Source organism: Tauraco erythrolophus, chromosome 10, assembly GCF_009769465.1.
Source record: "Tauraco erythrolophus isolate bTauEry1 chromosome 10, bTauEry1.pri, whole genome shotgun sequence".
Classification (NCBI taxonomy): domain Eukaryota; kingdom Metazoa; phylum Chordata; class Aves; order Musophagiformes; family Musophagidae; genus Tauraco; species Tauraco erythrolophus.
Genome location: NC_141474.1, coordinates 31,681,788 through 31,700,212, shown reverse-complemented (window position 1 = coordinate 31,700,212; position 18,425 = coordinate 31,681,788). Strand labels below are relative to the sequence as shown.

At 40.0% G+C, this 18,425-nt stretch overlaps 1 protein-coding gene across 1 annotated transcript in view; it reads right to left on the bottom strand.

The window, feature by feature from the left end:
• Positions 1–18,425, bottom strand: part of FGGY (FGGY carbohydrate kinase domain containing) — a 127,907-nt gene that overhangs the window by 57,404 nt on the left and 52,078 nt on the right. Inside the window, exons 6-7 of the mRNA XM_009982806.2 lie at positions 17,449–17,577; positions 12,765–12,868 (exon numbers count right to left, since the gene is read on the bottom strand). Of these exons, the coding sequence (XP_009981108.1) occupies positions 12,765–12,868; positions 17,449–17,577 (233 nt within the window). The remainder of the gene's footprint in view (positions 1–12,764; positions 12,869–17,448; positions 17,578–18,425) is intronic.

The following is an 18,425-nucleotide window of genomic DNA, read 5'->3' as shown; positions in this document are numbered from 1 at the left end:
AAACTCCGAGTCACAGATATGAATGGGGACCACTAACCTCACATATGATGAAGAGAACGGCAGCTTGGGGTTAGGCAGCTCCACCATCTTGGAAGTTGGATCCTGAGACTCCCATTACAAAGAGGCAAGTCCTGAACACTGTTCAGGTAAAACTGAAACCAATGAACAGAAAATCTAAGCAACAAGACCAATCCTTTGAATTGAGCAACAGGCAAAAAACCCCAAGATGGTAGAAAAGTACTCCTGAGACCGATGGGCTGGGGAGGCTGCTTGTGATCCAACAGATGATCTTCAAAAAAGATGCCATAAACTAAAATGTGTTAGACGGGCAGATGCACTTGTTTTCTTTGTAGAAGAATGATGCTGTTTTCTTTGTAGAAAGAAGAGTTTTATGAGGAACTGTCAGATGGTTGAGACACTGGACCTAAGAACCATCCCCAGAGAGAGGCTGGAGCAAGCAGATCAAACAGCTTCTGTATCAGAACAAGGAGAGGCCAGGAGGGTCTAGAGAGTAGTTTCAGATGAACAGTTCTGTCATTCAGAGTCATGTATGAGGCAGGTCTCCAGGAGATCACAACTGGAGAAGAGAGAAGTCTAAGTAAAGGACTATCTCTAGAACTGTTCCTGGGTTTGCTCTCTCTCCCCAGACACAGAAAAACAATACTGGTGTGTCCAACACAAAATTTGCATCCCTGTATGTTGCTCACCAGCCTAGGCTGCAGTTCCAGGAATGTCATTGCATCTCCCACAGGCAGGAGGAAATGGCTTGCCTTTTGTAGGCAGGATCTAAACCTTAATTAGGAAATCAATCAATTCAACCCAGCTGGGCAATCTGGGCAACAGCCACAGTTGCAATAGCCATACCTGTAAGTTTTTATTCCTTGGGTGTGAGATTAACCTCCTGTGTTTATTCCAGGAAGCAAACTTGGAAATAAGCTTTGGACAACTTGAAAGTTTCATCTCTGGAAGAAGTTAAACAAGAATGAATTTATGGGTAATCATTCCAGACTCATTCGATGTTCACCATTTCCATCTGCCTAAGTCAGGCAAGCAATAACTTCTAATGTCTTATCAGGGACTCTGACCAAATGCTCAGCTTTGAAACAAAACCTTTAAACTAGATGCATTTTGACTGTTCCAAGCTTGAATGTTCACATATATTTACTTCTGCCTTTTATCAGTACCCATTAACACTAAGCATATTTTATCTTTCGGCTTGGGAAAGTACACAACAGGCGCACACTAGCATATCATCCTTTTCTTTGTATTCCCAAAGGTCAGGTTTTCTTACATAAATTGGCAAAAAAGACCTTTAATCTGTTAAATTGTTTTCAAGATCCAAACCAGAAAAAAACAAAAGCCTACATTCATGACGGATTCAGAAGCTTTTTGATAAGCACTTAAGCACTAAAGTTCTGCATTGATTTATTTTATTGTTTTATTTAGTGAAATGTCTGGATACAGATGTACAGATTAACCTTTTTTTTTTGCTCATATTTACTGTGTCGCCTTCCTTGAAATGGGAACTATAAGTGTTTTGATAAATGGACCGAAAGGTTGTCTGTCATGGCTTCTACTCGTGTCCTCTGCTGCAATGCTGTTATGTACCCTTCTAAAGCAACGCTGCTCCATGACTCACGGCAGTTACTTCTGTGCCTCTCCTAACAATAGCTCACTGGGGATACAGGGCCTCAAATGAGCTAGAACAATTTACACCACCCATTTATTTCTACTTCTTTTCCAATGATAGATACTCAGTGTCACAAAATGCCAGTTTATGTGAAGATTATAAATCTTCCAGCGCAGAGAACTAACTGCAGGCCACTTTAAATATGCACTTTGTAACACTACAACTTGCTGCACTGATAAATTAAATTCCTGAAAGCTCATCACAATATGGACTAACTCTTCTCAATGGTTAGAAAAAATAAAATCAACAAGTCAAACCAAAGATCCACATATTCTGCTAACCTGCTGTTAACAGTGGCCAGTAACAGATGGCTTAGGGAAGAGCACAGGAAAAGGTTAAACATATAATAATTCTTCCCCAAAATGTCCTCCCAGCCTCCAGTGAGTTGAGGTTCAAGCAAACTTCTTACTCTCAATCAACACGAGACCAACTCTTCAAAAGTGACTGTGAGATGGCAAATAAAACACATTTTTCACGAACTCAGTGAAATGCCTCAGTGAAAAGCTCCATTTGTGCCTTTGAAAATAAATTTACTATAATGCTGACTTGCAGATCAGTATAAGTCTTTTACAAGAACATTGGAGTTTTTTAAGTATCTCAGAATTACTCCTTTAGCTCACAGCCCTTCAACTTCCATTCTGGTTCCTAAACAGACACGCCCCAGATATCACCTGCAGCATTATCTTATTTTAGGAGACTGGTGAGACCTTATTGCAACCTGAAAGGTTAGGAATTCTGCACATGGAACAGCTGTGCACAAGTACTGGTGGATGCTGCACCTCACTCACCAGATACAGAAACAACTCCACCTCCCAGTGATACTTAAGAAAACCCCACCAAGCCCCCCAGCCAAACTCTATGCAGTCCAAGGCAGACCAGTCCTCATCACTGTGGCTAGAAGACAGCAGTGGGCCAGCACAGGAACAGAGGGTCTCCATAAGAGGTTTCTAGCACTGACCTTTTCCCAAATAGCAGATGGCAGAATTGTGAATTGTAGGAAGATACGAGCTATCCTGTCTCATAACATTTCCTGGAGATTGCGTCACAAGATCCTTGTCTTTCCTTGGGAAGTATTTTCATCATTATCTCTAGTATGCATGCTAAGTAGTCCAACGCCTGATAACCCAAATCCAGTCAACTCGCTATATCAGATGTTGACAGTCCTGAAGAACTTGGAGCTTAGTAGCTGATGTGATAGAAATTCAAGACAAGGGTGGGGAAGAAATCTCAGATGTGGCATTTAAACAGGAAACTCAAGGGGTTTTTGCATGTAGGTATCATTCCTAACCTTATTATTTATGGGGGAGAATTATTCTTCAAAACCTGCAGTTCTTACAGTGATCAATGGGAAATACCAAGGAAAACCAAGATCTATTCAAATGAGTTCTGGTGTATTTATCTACTCTGGATGCCCTTCCTATGTATTTTAAGGTCCTTCATATTTACTTATTGCATAATACAGTTCATTTTAGAGATTTATTTTCCTTTTTCACCATTAGATAAGTATTCCTTCTATATTAGTGAAGGCCACTACCAACAATAGCATCACACTAACAGATAAAATAAATCTTCTTCTGCAATACCCCTGAGTTACTGGAAGCAGATTTACATTATATGGGATATGCTATCGCACACTATTTTAAACATTCTTTTAAACATTTGAGTAACTACATGGGTAAATCCTGAGAACCTTACTTGGTGTTTATTCATCCTTTACTTACTGAGACAAACTCCCAAGGACAGAGTAAACACTGAAAGAGGACCTCAGTTCACCCACAGTTATAAACAATGAACTCAGCATAAACTGTGATTCCCAGCTGACACTGGGAGAAGAGCAGCAGCTAATGCTTCTCCTCATTTTGCTTCCACAATGATTATATGAGAAGAGATTTACTTTCTCCCTAATAAAACTTGCCCTGTCTAAGATCTTCCCCCACCCACAGCTGGAGCAGCAAAAGAAAACTTAGATGAAGAACTACTGATCCAGAAGAGGCTGAATAGAATTGGAAATGGAGAAAAAAAAACCTTAGTAAGAGGCCTACTGCCCAAATACCGATGAAGTTTGCCTGACTGGGGCATTTGTAGCTGTTAAGTTAAAAAATCTTAGAAACATAACTGCATCTATATCACCTTGGACCATAGAGTCCTTAATACCCAGCACTCACATATCACACCTTTCATTAGTGAGATCTCCATCTGCACTGGTTCCGTTTCATGTTCATAGTGCAAGTGGGTAAACGAAGGAAAGGCAACAATCTGACAGAATCATACAGCAAAACACTAAACAAAATCTGGGATTTTGACCCCAAATTCCACACTACTCATTGTAAATACGACTAATTCCAAAATTTTAAAACTAACAGAAAACTATTAACTTGTCTTCCACACAAATATTGTGATCCTTTGAAAATTCTATTTAATTATTTCAGGGCCCAGAGACAATCTAACTGATGGCCAAGGACATCTCTTCTGATACCTCATTTAAATTGTATTTTAGTTATTCTTTTACAGTTCAGTTAAGTTCTTGTAAGAAAAGGAGCACAAAAAGGAGTCCTTTTTGTTCACCATGAGATCTAGACAGAAAGAATAAGCAGGCTGTTTCATAAATTCATGCCTACTCACAAAAACAAGATAAACAAGGGATCTGGACATGCTGTTCATTATATATAAATATTCATGTGATCTGAGAGAAATCCCTTCTCCCCTCAGAAAATAACACTCCAGGAAGACACTCGGTTTTCCTCTAGACTGTGGGCTTCAGGCTACTACATTCTTCTGGATATGGAGAAGCAAACAGAATTGGTTAGAGAGCATCGATGAGAGTGTTGTACCCATCAAATCTGATATCATCACTTTGAAGAATATAGAAAAGGAAAGACAAAAATCTTCTGTTATAATGAAGGGCTGCTGCTGCTGTTCACTTTTGTGAACAAAAATGAGAATAATGATACATAAAGAACAAATCAAAATTAAGTTGCTTTGTACTATCCCCTACAAGGGAGTAACGCTATGCTACCTGAACATCAGTGAACGAAGACAATTTTATAACTTTCTTAGCTACAGAATCCAGAATACAACCTCCTTCCTACAACAGAAGTAACAAAATCCCCCAAACCCTATTAAAATACACAACTGTTATAGTTAGGAGATAAAGGTGAAGGTGCTAGCTTCTAGAGATAGACCTACTAACAGGTAACCTTCAACCCACAGTGCTTTAAGTAGAGAGGCTCAAATTAGGCAGCCCAATATTTCTGGCAGCCAGACCAGATAAATCTTACTAGTGTCAACATAAGTACATAAGGAACTCAGTCTCTCTTGCTCATTCTTTCTAAGGCAAAACGTGGGAAAAGGAGTGAGGAACAGGAGAGGAGCGCTATTAGCAGTCAGACTTAGAAGAAGCCAAACACATCCATTGTGCTTACATCAAAAAGAATAGAAAATCCAAGGAAGGAAGAAAACATCTTTTGTTTACACATTGTTTATGTCATAGTGCAATATACTGTTGTCTGTAGTGTGTAAATACTGTCATTTCAGAACATGGAAGAACTTTGCAACGTACCAGAAAAAATTTCCAACTCAGATGTCATATAGGTGAAGTTTTGTAAAAGCAAAGCCATAACAATTCAAAACCTACTAAACTATCAAGTACCTCAGTGTCCTACCTAATAAAACTGGAATAATAATTCCTACTCTATTACCCCGTTCATTCACTGCTGCAAAGAGCCCCAAGACCGCCAAAGAGAAGACACTGTGGAAAGGCTTAGCATTATAAATCCAACACCCTAATCCATGGCTCTGTGTCACGCAGGGTAGTTTGCAGTTAACTGCAGCCTGGAGACCACTGCGTCTGTTGGAGTTGTCACAGCAAGCGTTTTCACTGATGTCAGTGAGACCTCTCTACAATATCAGCCTTTATACAGTCTCCAAGCAGAATATTTCTCAAAGCATTCTCTCTGTCCACATCTCTTCTTTGAGTCTTTGAACTCAAATGATCTGCTCACAAAAGGATACGTTACTAAGCATTATCTAGTTTATCTACAACAGAGATTGTATTGCTTTCTGCTATATTCCCCTGAACAGGCTGATTACCAGCAAAGCGATGGGATGCGAAACTTGGGATGTCTCTGACCAGCATACACCAAATAGGAATGTCCCATTCTCCCAGTCGCCAAGGCATACCTTGATCTTTGAATTATGTCAGGCCAGGAACAAAGGAATCTTGCTCATAACAGAAACTTTTAATAACTCACTTACTGAGAAAGCCTCCCTTTCATCTCTGCCAAGCTTTAGGAAAGGCTGGGAGGCAGGCAGAAATAAACATTGTACAGACTCACCACTGCTGGCTCTAAAGTAAACTCTCCAACTTCCTATTTACATTTCAAGATCTTAAGCTTTGTGGTTTACTAGTTCTGCAAGTAAGTGCTTTGGGTTTTGGAGGCTGCCTGCACACGATCTCCCACCACTACTGAAGTCTTCCTAGCTTTTATTAATATAATAAGGAGGTCAGAAAAGCAAAAATCTTTTATATATCCTGCTAGCAGAAATATTTTACTTATTGCCTTTTAAAAACAAAACAAAGCAAGCAAAGCATACAACATCAAATTAATGGCAGTGAAGAGGATACTGCAGTTTTGTTTGTTTCTTTTTCAAACCGAGGATGCTAGAACATGGAACGAGACAGTCTCATTAAAAAAGGGTGCGGAGGACTTCTCTGAGGGACAAGTAGAAGGCGGCAGCAATTTTATGGATATATAACCCTTCCAAGGCCATAGGCTGAAAAGGCAGCTAAATAGGCTCTGTGACCTTTTCCTCGGAAGGCTAAACCAGTGTACACTAAGGACGGGCAACCTGTAACAACAGTTGTGAAGTAAATGTGGTTTTCATTTCGTGCAGCCCTCTCTGAATGTGAAACGTCTTCATTAGCTGGGAAGTCAGCACTGTGACTGCTGCCAAATGCAATATATAAGCCAGCAGAACTGAACGAGGACAGAGCGAGGGGAGGTTCCTGCGATCCTAATTTATTTCTCCCATTTGAAAGACACTAGCTCTGTGTGACTCATGTGCAGAACAGGCCTGAGAGAAGAGAAGAACATTTAAAAAACAAGAGGGCATGGGGCTTATCAATTTCATAAAGCTCTCAGAGAACATTTCAAAAACTTGTCTAGGCTGCCCTAGCTTTTGTTTTAATTTTTTTCCGACCGCATTCCTCCCCCTCCTCCCAGCTCGCCTGACCCTCCCAAACCCAGCCCCTTTCCCCTGGTCAGGAGAAGGACAAATTGCTGCCTTTGCTGAACGCTGGGCCACAGCCAGCTGGCGCTCAGACACGTTGCCCTGGGCTTCTGGCCCCGTCCCCTCGGAGACCGCACGTTTCACGTCGGGGATGCATGTGCAGCGGTGACCGGAGAGTGCGAGGCTGAAGTGCTGCACGCAGTCCTCCGACTCACGCTCCAGAAACACATTGCTCCGTGCCATCCCACTGGATTAAATATAGCTGGCAAAGCAAGTACCAGCCTGGTGAGTCCCTGCGAGTTTTCTCCTCATCACAGATGATTTCGAGCAGCTGAGAAGTCCCTGTGTAGTAATTACTCAAAAGTCTGCTGCTTTAACAACGTGGCATGTTCTGAAGAGGAGACTCTCGTATCAGAGCCAAAATATACTGAATCCACTTGCTGGTCTGGCTCCCACCGAGATTACAGAGATCAGGCTACGAGAACGCTCTGAGCCAGCATGTCTCTGCAGTCTCCACTCCAGGACGCACTGCGAAGGACACGTACTGTGCATGCTTTGGGGGTGGAAACGTGCTTTACACTCTATTTCTGTGAACAAAGCTGGCAGCTTGGGCGGATATTGTGGAGCAAAGCAGCTCTATTGTGTTTGCCAGTCATCACGAGAATCATATGAACAAATTTAGAATAAGCAAATTGGGCTGAAGTTCCTTCAGCAGAAAACAGGCAAAGACTAGTCAGGCTTGGTAAAAGGGAGTATGGGATATTCTTCCTAGAATAATCCACATCAAATACTGGGACAGCAATTCGTGCAGTTGCTCAAGCTCTGTATTTTAGATCATGCAGTAAATCTCAAAAGAAGATAAATTACTTGAGCTTCTCCAATTTAAAAAATGACTAAATTATAAGCTTCCAACCACATACACATTATCACTCAGGCTAAAAATAATTGCTCACCGAGCTAGGTGAGTCAGTTCCCAATGACAAGAGTCAGAGTGGTAACAAAAACAGATGCAAAGGAAGAGACTCCATCTAAACTTGAAAAGATTCCCTGACAATCCCAAAAAATAAGTTTTGAGTAGAGAGAGCTGATAGAAGGAATGACTCAAGAAGCACACAGATCACATCACCAAATGAAGACAGAAAAGAAATATCAGAGATTGGATAAGAAGGAACACAATTCTTGTATATTTGGGACTCAAAATGTCAGCAAATTTGGACACCCCCTGCCTCGGTAAGCTGAAATCAAGCCAGATCATGTTTCCATTAAAAGCTGCCCTGGCTACTTCCTTCAGCTGTGAATCCAAAAAGGTGTTAGAGGAAGAATGACAAATATTTTCATAATGGAAACTGTTCTGGGACAAGTGCAAAGCAGAACGACTGATGTCTAAGTGAGTCTAATTCACCACAAAATAGGCAGAAATGAGAGTTTATACACATTTTATGAACAGGGCTATTTTATGTGGATCTCTCCTACTTTATTCAATATGCATAAATAGCACGTATCCTGCACAGATACCAGATTAGCAAGGACCTCACGCTGCAGACAACAAAACAGAAGACGAGGTGTTGCAAAAGAAGATCCCTGCTCTCTCTCACAACGGGCTTCCACATCTCTGAATCGTGAGGCTCTGCATGCACATTCTCCTTGTTCTCCATAAAAGTCCCAGTCTAGGGCAAGAGGCACTATGCCCTAGTGACTCCATAAATGCTCAGAACTTTCAATATTCCCACTCCAGAACTATAATTTACTTCTGCTTACCACTTTAAATTACTTCAAATTCCTTTCACAACCTCAGGCTACCAAAAACCAGTCTCATCCCAGTCTGTTAGGTGTCACATAAGTTTACTCAAATCTGTAGTCTTTTTGACAAAAACCTTACTGTCTAATGAAATATTTTACTTTGAGGGAAAAAAAAGCTTAATTATGTGAATTCAGTGCCCACAAGAAAAATGCTATGATGATATCAGGTATGGCAAACTGCAAGATTTATCTACCAGAAAGAAGCAGCAGTACTGCTAGATCACTTGCTCCAAGGAATATTAGGAAATTTCTGTGTACAAGTACCTTGTCACACTGCTTGTTCATATTACTGTTCTGCTGTTTGCTAACTGGCACCCGAGAGTTAACTCAATTCTTGGTGGTTTTACACATCTGCCAAAGGGCAAGCTTGCTTGTGTTCAGGACTGGGACAAGATAATGCAGTTATCTGTACCTGAAATCCCTCCAATCACAAAAAGGCTTCAGAAGAAAACAAAGGATTTTTGAAACCTTTAAAATATCCCATAAACCCCCTAACACACTGGCAGGAAGATAGGCTTTTAGGGAAACCAATTACCTTATTCCCAGAAGTTAGGGCATGTCTGTTAGAGCCATGCAAACTACTAGTTAGGAATAACACGCAAGCTCCTATTTCAAGGCTTCAAACCTGCTGCTGTTTTACTGCGAAAAACCACTCATGTATCTTGTGTAGTCGTCACGGCTACACAAGGAAAGTCTCCTGAGAAGGTTCCAAAACTAAACGTGGGTGCTGGAGCTTACAGACCCTGTCTACACGCACGATGACGTGCAGCTGCCCACTCAGAAGAGTCCGTCACTTGAAAGGAATACCTACACAGACAGATCAAAGCTACGGCAAACGAATCTCAGCCCTCAACTACGGGACAATCCTTCTCAAGTAAAAGGACAGCTTATTTTCCATTCCAAATGCAAATTCTGCCAATGACTTTTGCTATAGCTAAGGAGGCAGCAGAGAATCATGCAAAATGAATAACTGTCCAAAAATATTCAGAAAACCATCTTTTCTCTTCTTTTTCCTCATGGAAAATGGATGAGCCCTGAGGTGGCAGTGACTTTCAGCAACTACCAGCTCAGACCTGGACGTGGATCAGTAGCCTAATTACAACACGCTTTTTCCTTCTTTCATGAGCTGTTCAAGTATCTCAACAGAAACACAAAATGCTTTGTGTGTGTCTGATTACTCCAAACTGTCAGTGGTTAATTCCAAAAGCGTATCCTCACTTAAAAATGGTAGTTCTGCCACAAATTAAACTATTATAACCATGAGTAAAATTAGGTTCCACATTTGTACTTTCTAAAATATCAAAGGCACGATTAGCAAAGTCTTTTGTTCAAGATCTCTAGAGTCCTTGAGGTAATGAAAACTGGGTCATGGGGCAGTTTCTCTTGAAGTTTAGAGTAAATGCTGTGTTCAAGCAATCCCTGCCTCGGTGACTCACGGCGTGTTCGGTCTAGAGAATGGAAATACTGTACCAACACACATACACCAACAGTAGTACCCCTGCCCTCATCAAAAAAGGAGGAAGGGAGGGGGAAAGAAAGGCATAGCAGATGATTTTGAACAGTTTCCTGTTACGATACCTTGAAAAAAAATCCAACCGTACTTTCACCCTGCTTTCTGTTTTCTGAATTTCTCCTGACAGTTGGCTCTTTCGTTTGCCAGAACCACAACAAAGGACGGCCTTGAGTTTCCACACAGGCCATTTTCTCCCTCTCTCGTCTCTGATCATCTCACAAAGGTATTATTGTTGCTGGCTCACTGGGGCTCAGTGCACCTGAGGCGGATCAAAGGCACTTTTTAATGCCCGCCTGACCACACAGGTCTCTCTCCCACTGCATTAAATTAAACTTGATGATTAATCTCTGTAGCCCTGAGGGTCCCTTGGTGCACACGGAGCGTGAAAATATATATTCCTATCAAAACACAAGTATAATATACTTTCATTTTATAGCCCTAATTAAAAAAAGGAACAGCTAATTTCAGCCAAATGCAGCTGCATACAGGTCTCATTAAAACACAAATACAACCGCTCTGTGTGCTCTGCATTCGCTTCATGCAGTCTATGCAGGTAACAGATAAAAGAACAGTAAAGCAAGGTCCTTTCACAGATTAAATTCAGAGAAGTTTACAATTTGCTTATTGTCTGCTAGCTAGAGATTATTGTAACTCTGAGCAGATGAGTGAAGGAAGGCAGTTAAGGAAATAATTATAAAACGCTGAGTACTTACATTACTTTAATCTAGCCCAAAACTGCACAAGCATCTATTCCCGAGTTTGCATTCCAGTGATCAAGAGCCTTAAAAGGTTCTACCTTGTCTATGGTGTGCACTCTCGGTACGACTTTGGACTTGCTTTAAGGACAGAATAGAACATTGACTAACATCAACATGGATTTTATCATGCCACTTTTGCTACATTAGCATATTTAACGGAGCCACATCTCTCATGGTCGTGGAGTATGCACACACTAAGTGCCATGACAGTGTTCGTACCGATATGCCATGCTATAGTTTAGGAAGCTAAACAAACGACACTAGTGAACTGGGTCTACGTTAGAAATTACCAATATGCATACATTAAAAATTAATAAATAACCACACACATCTCCTCCTCCAGGGCTAGTTATACTAAAAGAATAAGTTAGAGCCAGCTGGCCCATTTCCAGCTGCTCAACGTTGCCCTTAGACCTTTTGGGGAAACTGTCTGAGAGCTCCTCAGCTCATTTTGGTCCAGTGTTATGTCTCTATTAACCCAACTCATTTTAACGATTTAAACTAACTCAACTAAATGAAACAGGTTAGGAAGAGTTCACACAAAGAGCTGCTTTGAAAGGGCAGAAACCTCCATCAAAAAAAATGGAAATAATAAAAGTAGCGGCAGGCTTGAAGGGCTACTTCTTCCCTCGGAGCTGGTATTTGCAGCGTGCCCTACCTGCACCATGACAGGCAGAGAGATACTAACGTAATTTTTCAGAGACAGAGTAAGCTAAGTGTGGTGGAGCTTGAGGTTTGAAACCCTAGTTTAGGAAGGAATACACATATATTTCAATTAGTCTACAGGATTTAAGCTTTTGTTAAATGCTCTGTTTTACAACACTGGGATTATTCACATCTTTAAATTCAATCATGTGCTTAAACGCTTTGCTGAGCTACAATCCATGTGACAAGATCACGATTTATTCATGCTCAAGACCACCGTGTATTCATGCTGTTACTACGAAGACAACTTAACTTACTGTTAAGTCTGACGTTTTATTATCAGCCTCCTTTCTTTTTATCTACTGGAGCTCTCTCCAGGAAGCATGTTAGTCCTCTCTAAAAAGCTCTAGCACTTCCATTGCCATTTGCTCGTTTAGGAAAAGCCCAAATCATAATCAGTCTAAATTTAAGACCGAAATGAGTTTTAAATAAAAAATGTGGCAGAAAAGGGTACTTATCTAAATGGAATGCTTTCAGACTCATACATTTTAAAAAGGTATAAATTTCAAAAGCAGACACTAAATTTTAATTGCAATCTCAGAAAAAGCTTTTGTATTAATTCACTGAGAAAAATTAGTGAAGTGAAAATTGCTTATCGAGGTTTTTCTTTCTTTTTAGTCATGATATGTGTCATAATTCTATGCATCATGGCAACTTTCAGAGGTAGAACGATTTATATTGATTAAGTGAAGAGGTGAGGGAGAAGGGCTGTGACTGAAGACATGCACTCCTTCTCCAAAGATACTATTCCGTAACACATTAGTGACAGGCTTGTCACGGATAACTCAAGCTCCGAGTCTTTGGCTCAGATTTCAGGCTGCTCTTTAAGCCACTCTAGCAACGTGGTTTTTACTTTCCAAGTCATTTTTCAGTATTGATTTCTACTACTATTAAAGTTCTTGCTTAAAAGCAAATGCATGGTAATATATAATTGATATCCAAAGGTAAAGATAGAGTTACCAGAAAAAAAAAATTCAAGAAAAAGGGTGAGAAGCACAAAGGTCATTTTTCTCTTCAAAAACATTAGTTACTATATTCTGTACAAATTAGGACTATGCACACAACCTACCCCCATGTGGCATGAAGATGTCCCACAGATCATAGCAAGTCGGGATGTAATTGGCTGGTTTTCACACGGCAGGTTATGTCCTTTCACATCTGCTCCAATTACTCCTATTAAAACAAAATTAAAATTCTATTTTAAAGAAGAGTAAGCCAACGCTCACAAAACAGCTTTTCCATACACGAGTAATTGCCAGGTATCTCACACTACCGCTACAAATCAAAAAAAGTCTGCTTAGTCAAGAAACAAAGTTATTTTATCAAATCAGATCAAACTGTATTTTTATTCCAGATAAATGAGGACACAAGACGATTTCTTCGATGCTCATGTTTATCATCATAATTTTTAAATGCTATTTTGACTACAGCCTGACCTTTATTCTGCCAGGTTGTAGGCCAACATGCAGAATAAAAGACTGCCCTGTTGTGTTGCAGATATGTTTATTTGTTCACAGTTTATCACGCATATACTGTTTGATGTGTTTTGTCAGGGGATGAGTTGGAGAAAGGCGTAACTTGGCAGGAGGCTGGAAGGCTGCCAGTTCTGTTGTCTTGGCTGCTGCTGCTGTTCTGTCCATGTTAGACAGAATCATCTAAAGGAAGATGACTCCTTCCCTACGAGGAGCTGTGCTTGGCGCTGAGGAGCATTTGCGTGCAGGACAGGACAGGACGGAGGATAAACTCAGCAAGCACTCAGCCCGCAGCAGGAGATGCCAGAGGAGCCAGGAGCTTGCTTACAGAATGGGGCTGACCTACAGCCAAGCTTCAGCATGCATCACATCATGCTTAATTCCCTTAACGGGAGGCTGAAGTGGAAATTCTGCCCTCTCCTCCTCCTCTCCTAGGTTGCATTCTTGCATCACGTTGTGCTGCACCCAGCAAAATGCAGCAGCCCAACAAGTAATATTCTTTTGTTTGTCTTTTTTTTTTTCTTGAGCATTACTTTTCCACTGGCAAACTGGTCACCAGAGCGTGCATTGCATCTGCATCAGGCTGGTGACCAGTTTGCCAACCCTGCTGAAAAAAAATGCATCTTTCTCCTCACTGTAGCAGGAACATGAAAGCGTTTGCTGGACGCTGTGCAAGATGTCAAGTGTCACTGCTGGTTAGTATGGTATGTTTCATTAACACCCTCCTCTTTATGTCACCACTGCAAGACTTTGTTATTAAATTGGTCTGTTGGGGTTTATCTTAGTGTGGTTGCCGTGGTTATCATGGTATTATCATCATTGGAAGCTAACTAAATAATCAGAATATTAAGGTCTAAACTGGTAAGGTGTTTAAAAATCTGTCCTTATGTCCCTTTACCCTAGCTGGCTTGTAACTATGTAGTAGCACAGCTGTAATACACAGAGTTTATTTGTAAGGAACAAAAGAAAGCTGGAAGTATGACTTCTAACTCTGATGCTTTATTTTTCACTGCTCAAACACAGACATGCACGAGTTCATATTAAGAATTTTGGACAGGGCTGTCTAAAAGGCAATTTCCTGTACTAGGCAACACTGTAATAGAATTTCTTAAAGGAGTTAAAAATACTGTTCACACTTCAGAGGGAACAAATCTATTAAACTGAATTGTCAGCACATGTTGCAAATGTATTTTCATAAACAATACAAAATTGAAGAGTCTCATGTTTAGATATTTTTAATCACTAAGAAAACATGCATTCTGCAAAATATGCATTCTGGGCCTTTTTGAAATCAGTGGGATTTTGTCAGTGGCTTTACTAGTGTTTAGAGCTGCTACAGTCTCCATACTTGTGATTAATTGAAGTCAGACAGCAAATAAGTCTGGAACATTCTCATAACAATGAACGCTTAGGTATTTTATTCACTAAAAATAATTTAATTTCTGTTATAAGTCACTTTCGTCTTTAACTTAGTCGGAATTTTTCATACTCAAAATCTTTTTCAGATTCTCAAGAGACCGAAAACAAGAAGTCTGTATACCACACAAACTGAAGGAGAGATTTTAGAAGAGCAGGCAATGCTTAGCAGGAGTACTTTTGGACCCTTCCACAGTGACAAAGTATTTTAGATACTGTACAATATATTATCTATTTTTGCTGAAACAATGCCCATACCTTTTTAAAAGGTGCAATGTCCCAAAAGACTAGCCTCCCATAATCACATTTTTATCTATAGGCTCTTTTAAATAGGTACAGTAGGTTAAAATGTAAGACATAACTACTTGGCTTTTAGCTTTTTGCTTTTCCATAATAGGTATCAGATGGACTGATTCACGAGTCATGGATGACCTCCACGGACATATGTATTACATAATTCTTTAACTTATTTTACTCAAGACTTTGAAGCCTTCATAAACTTCAGGAACTTGTCCAGCAAAAACACTTTATATTCAGCCGAAAGCAGATTTGAACAGTGTGTCAAAAGTTATTAACACTGAAAACAAGATGTCCACCATGTCATTTTAGTTTAGCCTGCAGGACACGAAAGAGCCCTTTTTGTTACTTCGGCGTTACAGACTATTTTTAAACAACCAGCAGAATGTGTTCAAGAATAAGAATAATGACACCCACTGGATGTTGTTGTCCCACAAACTAATCTAATGCTTACTAACATACCATTCACATCCTTCAAACAAATCGCAAACCGCAATATTTCAATACAGATCACAGCACAGTAAGCACTAAAACACGCATCAGTACCTCTTCAAAATCAAAGTTTTACATCAGCTGCAAGAGTTATTTCCAATATTTTCACATTTTAATTCACTTATTCAAATATCTTGTCTCTATTTCTTTTCTTCTGTGCCCCTTTTATCATTATTAAAAGATTAATTTGCTTTAGTGCATTGCTATCCTTCAGATCTTTTAATCAGAACAATTTCATTTCCTAGTTCTATTATCTGTGGTTTTTTGCTTTTCTGTTTTCCTTCAGGATCTTCAGCTCTATATTCTACACACTATAGGTTAAACTAGACTTGAAAAAGATTAAGGTTCTCGTTATTAACAGCCACGGATGAAGGGAGCTATTCAGTATTTGAGATGTAGCAAACTTTTCTTCCTCTTTATATACATTTGCACTCTCCAACTCTCCTTTTGCTCCTGCTGTCTCTTTTGCTATCTGAATCTTTTCCTTTTTACTGCTATTTTTACTAATTTCTCTACCCATTTACTATCTTTCCCAGATTCAAAAAAGATGAGTTCGATCTTAAATCTTGTTTTTTTTCCCTGATCCTACCCAGTTACCTTGTGATTAGCATGCAGGTTCTCCCATTGCACTACTGACTCTTCCCTCTGTAATGCTTCTCTCTAACAACAACCTATACATTTCTTTTCTCCTGGCAGTGATTTCAGTATAGTCTGCTCGTGTTTGTGGTGCCATCTGGGAAAACATATTCTGATAAACAGGACTAGCATAAGCAGACTGTCTCCATCCACTGAAGTCTTACTCTGTTGGATGCCAGTAGCTATACATGTCTAATGTTAGAGTTTCTTTACAGAAGACTATAGCAAATGAACAGCTCTCGATTCTTCTTTAAATTCAATTCATTGATTTCAGCACGTGAAATTTACTGGGCAAACTTTTCGTGCTCTGAATCCAGTACTCAAATAACGACGCCAATTCAACAAGGACCTTCCGCTGTCATTTTCACACGCTCTGTGACAACCCAGTTCTTCAGCAAGTTCATTATTTCAGGCTAACTTACTATTACATCCTTTTCCAGAGCACAAAACTGCTAAAGCACATAGTTTTAAACACGTTTTTATGCAATTAGGATACTAATTGACACAAACAGATTTTTAAGTAAGTCACAACAGTATCTACAACTATGACACTAAAACTCACTGAAACTTTCTGAGGTAAGACTTTTTTCAAACTATCAAACTAAAAAAACCTCAATTTCCTGCTGAAAAAGTTACATTGAATCACCTTGTTATTGACTATATTTAGACAAGGCCAAACAGCACAGTAAGAAAACGAAACAGTTGAGCCTCACTAAACATATTTCCACAAAGTTGAAACTGGGCACATAAGAATATTGTGCTGGAAAAGAAAAAATCTAAGCATCAGGCCACCAACTCCAGTTGTGGATAAAAAGTTCAAAGACACAGAAAGGGAATGCTGTGCAGTGGCCAGTTACTCCTCTACCTCTGTTTGCTAGTTTAGATACACAGTATTTAGATATTCTAACCCCCTAGACCAAAAGCAGCATTTTTGGTATGTATCCCACACTGTCCCAGCATAAATGTATGTGAAAAAGTCTCTACGGCATTATTTAAAGAAAGCATGGGTCGCTACTAAAACTAAGAAGGAAGACTAACTATGAACAAGCCTCAGACATGAGACTTCTTCCTTAGCATATTAATTTTTTTTTTTTCTTGCCCATCCCCAAAGTTTTGAGCAACAGAAGATGCAAACTCTCAGCATGTTGGCATGTCAACACAATGGTGTTTCAGCTCAGGAATTCAAAGTGGAACTAGAAGAAGTTAAGAAACGATTTGGAAATCCAGCTAAAAAGAAATAAACAGCAAGAGCCTCTTTCTATAAACAGATATTCAATATTAGCAGTTACTGTGAGGGGGTTTTTATTTTAGTTATGCTGTTTCATAAGAATAGCATCAAGGCAAACTGCTGGACCTAAGACAGGCTGTGAGAAAACTGGCTTTCTAAAATTAATTCAATACATTCTTGTTTTCAATAATAGTAAATATATGACTGAGTACCTAGTCCTCCAGCGTGTGCATCAATGAGAGATGCTGCTACTGCAATCCCTTCAGGGAGACCAAGATCTTTTGCAGCTTCTGGCGTTAGACCTTTTCCAACAGACTCTCCAGGAGACAAGACGTGGTTTCCTGGGCAGACACAAGAAAAACCAAACACTCGTCAATTTACTAAACAGAAAAACAAATGTGTATGTTATTACAAGAACTCCCTTCCTCTCCCTCAAGTTAGTGTGGCATATTTCAAACAAAAAGGTGCATCAAAGAACTCCATCTGATTAAGAAGTATCTTTCATTATCTGTCTGTATATTAAATACAACCACGCTAGATCAGGCTGTCCCACAGCAATTTAGAAGTTCAAAAGTATGCAATGTCCTATCTAGCCACAGAGAAAGATTTCACCACAAGCAATTAAATTCTGCTTGGCGTCTTTCCAAGAGGCACGAAACACTTATGCAGTAACCCCAAGTTCTTGCGGCAGTCACTGCCTGGGCTGCCTGCAGCCATTCTCTGTGCATCTGAACGAGACTCAGCTCAGCTCATGCTCAAAACTGAAAATTGCACCTGTTGCACAAGGCCAGGGCCATTTTTTTTTTTTCCATTTCCATCCTCTCCAACAGTTTCTACTAGGAATAAGGTGGCTATAGTAAGAGAAACTCTGAAAAAGAAACTGGCTTAAGCAGCACATTCCTCCTACGGCAGCAGTATTTCCTCACAGGCTTAAACAACACGGTTTTGAGCCTTCACTGGCCTTATGAAGTACGAAGAACATTATGGTCACCCCAAACGCCAGGAATGCAACCCTTCCTTCTCAGCCCTGTCACCAGGGAGCTGGGTGGCAGGTCCCATCTGCATTAGTTTCAGCTACCATAAGGCACACGTAGTTTTGTCTAGCAAAAAGAGATTGTTTCAATGATTAGATTATGGTGATAGAGATTGCTCAGAGCTTAGAAGAGCAAATCATTAAACTTTTAGAATT